The sequence below is a fragment of the Hyposmocoma kahamanoa genome, unplaced genomic scaffold (assembly GCF_003589595.1).
Source record: "Hyposmocoma kahamanoa isolate Upper Pololo Valley unplaced genomic scaffold, ASM358959v1 65, whole genome shotgun sequence".
NCBI classification, from domain to species: Eukaryota; Metazoa; Arthropoda; class Insecta; order Lepidoptera; family Cosmopterigidae; genus Hyposmocoma; species Hyposmocoma kahamanoa.
The window spans coordinates 1,411,652-1,415,317 of record NW_020653853.1 but is presented as its reverse complement, the minus strand read 5'-3'; the positions used below and the strand labels follow the sequence as shown (position 1 = coordinate 1,415,317).

Genomic DNA, 3,666 nt, shown 5'->3' with positions numbered 1-3,666 from the left:
TTTTCTTCATCTGCTATGTATTTCAAGCAACAATATCAACCTTATGTCGTTAATTATGAATTGGTTTTTATTAAATCATAAGTTATATAAGTAGTAACTGAAATTTAACATTAGTAATGTGTTCAGAAACAAAAAAATTAAAATAAGTTGTTAGTAGTGAAAAGTGGAGACAGATGAATATAATTTATGACCTTTATCAGGTTGCAGGAATTTGAAGGATCAATTTTTAGGAATCTCTCTGTTTGATCACAATGTCATTATGTGTACATTTTTATTTAAATATTTAATATTGTCAGTGTTTTGTAAAATCATTTTAAAAAATTTTTCAGCGCCTGTTTTAGGTTTTAACGGCTGTTTTACAATATTATACATCCTGTTTTAAATTAAGTTTAGGTTTTTAAAATTGAATTTAAAACAAGACGTAAATATTTTAAAGCAGTCATTAAAACCAAAACATGCTCCCAAGAAAGTTTTTTCAAAATTGCGTTCGCACACTCTCTCTATATATACATTTATAGTGGACAATTTTATTACCATTTAGTCTTACTTTTAGTTACCGGAACTAACTTCTACTAAACACATCACAAATATTATTAAATAAAGTATGAATAGTGTATTATCTACATTAACATAATAATTTAGCTTACGGTACACCTATCTAGATAAAAAGATTAAAGTCAGCTTAAGCAATTTATTTTTCTGCACTTTATGGTAGGAGTGACATGACATGTATTGTCTATCTCCTATAAAATTATTACAAAAACAATAAATGTAACTAATAGCTATAATAATGTTTAAAAAACATTTTTTTTAACTATTTAAACCTACACTCAGCCTTGTTGGCTATAAACAGACGGTTTTTATCATTGTGATAATTAAACGTTGATACATACTAGAGCGTCTATATCAGGTGTTTAAAGTTGTCTATAAATGTATGCACTACTTCTCTTATTTATGATCATTACGAATCTAGGTGGCTGTCTTCTCGGAGAAGCAGGCTGTTGGTCATATTCTACGAATTACGCTCGTGTTTTATATTTAATATGGATTCCACAATAATGTGGATTCCACTGTTTATCGAAGACTTTTTGTGAACCTGTAGAAATTCACGCAAGATTGATTGCAATGTTTAACGGTACCATTTGAAATGCGACATTTGTAAGTTAATCTACATTCGATTTGAATGGTTTGCTAAGAGGACACTGAATTAGATATGAGCGCCGATAATAGACCAATTGGCGGCGGCGATCCATTGACTTACAAATAAATGGACGACGGGTCTAATACAAAAACCACGAAAAAAATGTCCCAAGTCAACCTATTCGAAATTTAAATTGTAATGTCATCGCAGTATCGCGCTGTCAGTCGAACAAATGAAGACTAAAGCGGAGTTTGGCGCTCTGTATACGATTTTAGCGCCTTACAAGTGCGGACACTTTTTAGCGCGGACCCGACGTCCATATAATTGTAAGTCAATGCGGCGATCCGACAAAAAAGTGTCGACGGCGGCGGCGTTTCGACGGCACGAGCGCGACCATGAAACGAATTTGTATAACAGTGTTAGTTTTTACAAAAACTATAAATAAACAATCAGTCACTAATAAATTAAGCACTATTATCATTGACTTACAATTATATGGACGTCGGGTCCGCGCTAAAAAGTGTCCGCACTTGTAAGGCGCTAAAATCGTATACAGAGCGCGACACTCCGCTTTAGTCTTCATTAGTTCTACCGACAGCGCGATACTGCGATGACATTACAATTTAAATTTCGAATAGGTTGACTTGGGACATTTTTTTCGTGGTTTTTGTATTAGACCCGTCGTCCATTTATTTGTAAGTCAATGACTATTATGTAAGTTTGTTCCCTACTATGTGAATGGCTATGAATAAAGATTTAATTTATTTATTTATTTAAGTACTTTTTCAAAGAAAAAAATTAAATAACGTATTTTGTACAGTAATCAAACTTTTATCAGTTCGTTCAGGCGCTCCGATCGCTATTGATCGATGTTGTGTATGCTTAATATATGCGTAATGTTTTAGAAAAATAATTTTGACAAATTAATGTTTTAAACAAAACATCTTCGAATATAAAGTCACTAAGTTTGCTTAGAAATGTAAATACGGAGCGCCTGATCGAACTGAACTGGAAGGCGCGCCGATTGCATTTTCCGGCGGCGGCGGCAGCACGCCGACGCGGCGCTCATATCTACACCGAACACGGAATGTCCAACATAAAAAGCAAAATCTCTCACGTTATCTACGTTCAGCAAACTTCACATCTACTTACACACATAAATGACAAAAGTGATCCAAATGTTGCTTTTGTGTTAGCTGGAACAACTGGAGCTGGAGTCACGAGGTGCAGGCGCCGGGTCGCGCGTAGCGGCCTACCGAGCTGAGTTGCAGCGCGTGCGGAACGAATATCGCTCCGTGCTTAACAGTGCTGGTGGATGTGAGTTACTAGTGCTTTCATTCTCATATTGACTGATGGACTGAGGTAATTGATTGATACTGCATTGTGCTTCAAATGTCCTGGTAACTTTAGTTCTCGCAGTAATTAACGCAAGTTACTTTGACAAAAATGTATTATTTACAAAATAAAATTAGGTGGTTTAGGGGGTAGGTGGTAGGTGGTTTAGGAGGTGGGTCAGGAGGTGGGTTAGGGTGGTTAGGGGTGGGTTAGGTTTTTAGTTTAGTTGGTAGGCCGGTTGGGGGACGGGTGGGGGCCGGTTGAGGGGCCGGGTGGGGGCCCGGTTTGGGAGCCGGTTGGGGGTCGGTCAGGGGATTGTGACCCAAAATCAGTGTGTGAATATGAATTAAAATCAATTCAATTGAAATCAATTGCAATTCATTTCAATTGAATTGATTTTTTAATCTGATTGAAATTTAATTGATTAACGCCCAACACTGTTGTCCATAACGGTTGCAGTGCCACTCAGAGCTTTAAACCGCAAAGATCTGGGGTGCACTGCCACTGCGCCCATCACAACATAAGTTGAAAAGTTCCGTAATTTCACCGGCACCCCTTACCCTTCAAAATCGGAACGCAGTAATGTTGACATTACTGCTTAGCGGCAGAAATAGTTAAGGTGGCAGTACTTCCCTGGAGGAACTCTTTCACAAGGAGCTCCACTGCTACTGAAAATTACTAAAAAACATAATTGACAGGAGTACTTCGTATTTACAGATAACATAGACACAGAAGATGTTTATGACGACTGGGGTGCGAATGAGCAGCAACGCACGCTGCTGGACAACTCGGAACGTCTAGAGCGAACCGGCAAGACCCTCACAGAGGGATACAGAGTTGTTCTCGAAACGGAACAGATTGGTGCGGCTGTGCTGCAGGACTTGAGTGCGCAAAGGGAGAGTATACAGAGGACAAGAGGACGGGTAATTGTCATTAAATTATTTTAAATTAATTGCATTCAGTACCTACATATAGTTACAGAACATCGATGGTAGCCTTAAGCGTGATACACACAGAAAGCGTGGGTGCGAGACGGACGCACGCGCTCGTGCTTGGTTGTCGTCTATATAAATACACGAAATTAGACCCGCCGTGCTCCCGACCCGACATACGCCCGACCCGCACCCGCTGTCTATGTGTTTCACGTTTAATGGTTTGACTTTACGCTTCAAAAGCCGAAAACCGTTGCG

At 38.6% G+C, this 3,666-nt stretch overlaps 1 protein-coding gene across 1 annotated transcript; it reads left to right on the top strand.

Moving 5' to 3' along the window:
• The first annotated feature begins 1,475 nt into the window (after positions 1-1,475).
• LOC113231480 (vesicle transport through interaction with t-SNAREs homolog 1A) lies at positions 1,476-3,445 on the top strand. The gene is made up of 3 exons (XM_026465808.1): positions 1,476-1,559; positions 2,338-2,458; positions 3,194-3,445. Exons 1-3 carry the CDS (start codon positions 1,476-1,478, stop codon positions 3,421-3,423), a joined length of 435 nt encoding a protein of 144 aa, XP_026321593.1. The 3' UTR covers positions 3,424-3,445.
• Positions 3,446-3,666: the final 221 nt, after the last annotated feature.

Bases quoted from the DNA above. Each gene is read 5' to 3' on its own strand.
- LOC113231480 (XM_026465808.1), top strand. From the start codon at position 1,476: ATGCGGCGATCCGACAAAAAAGTGTCGACGGCGGCGGCGTTTCGACGG. The intron at 1,560-2,337 runs GTTAGTTTTTAC...CTTTTGTGTTAG, and splicing joins AAACGAATTTGTATAACAGT to CTGGAACAACTGGAGCTGGA. The intron at 2,459-3,193 runs GTGAGTTACTAG...TCGTATTTACAG, and splicing joins GCTTAACAGTGCTGGTGGAT to ATAACATAGACACAGAAGAT.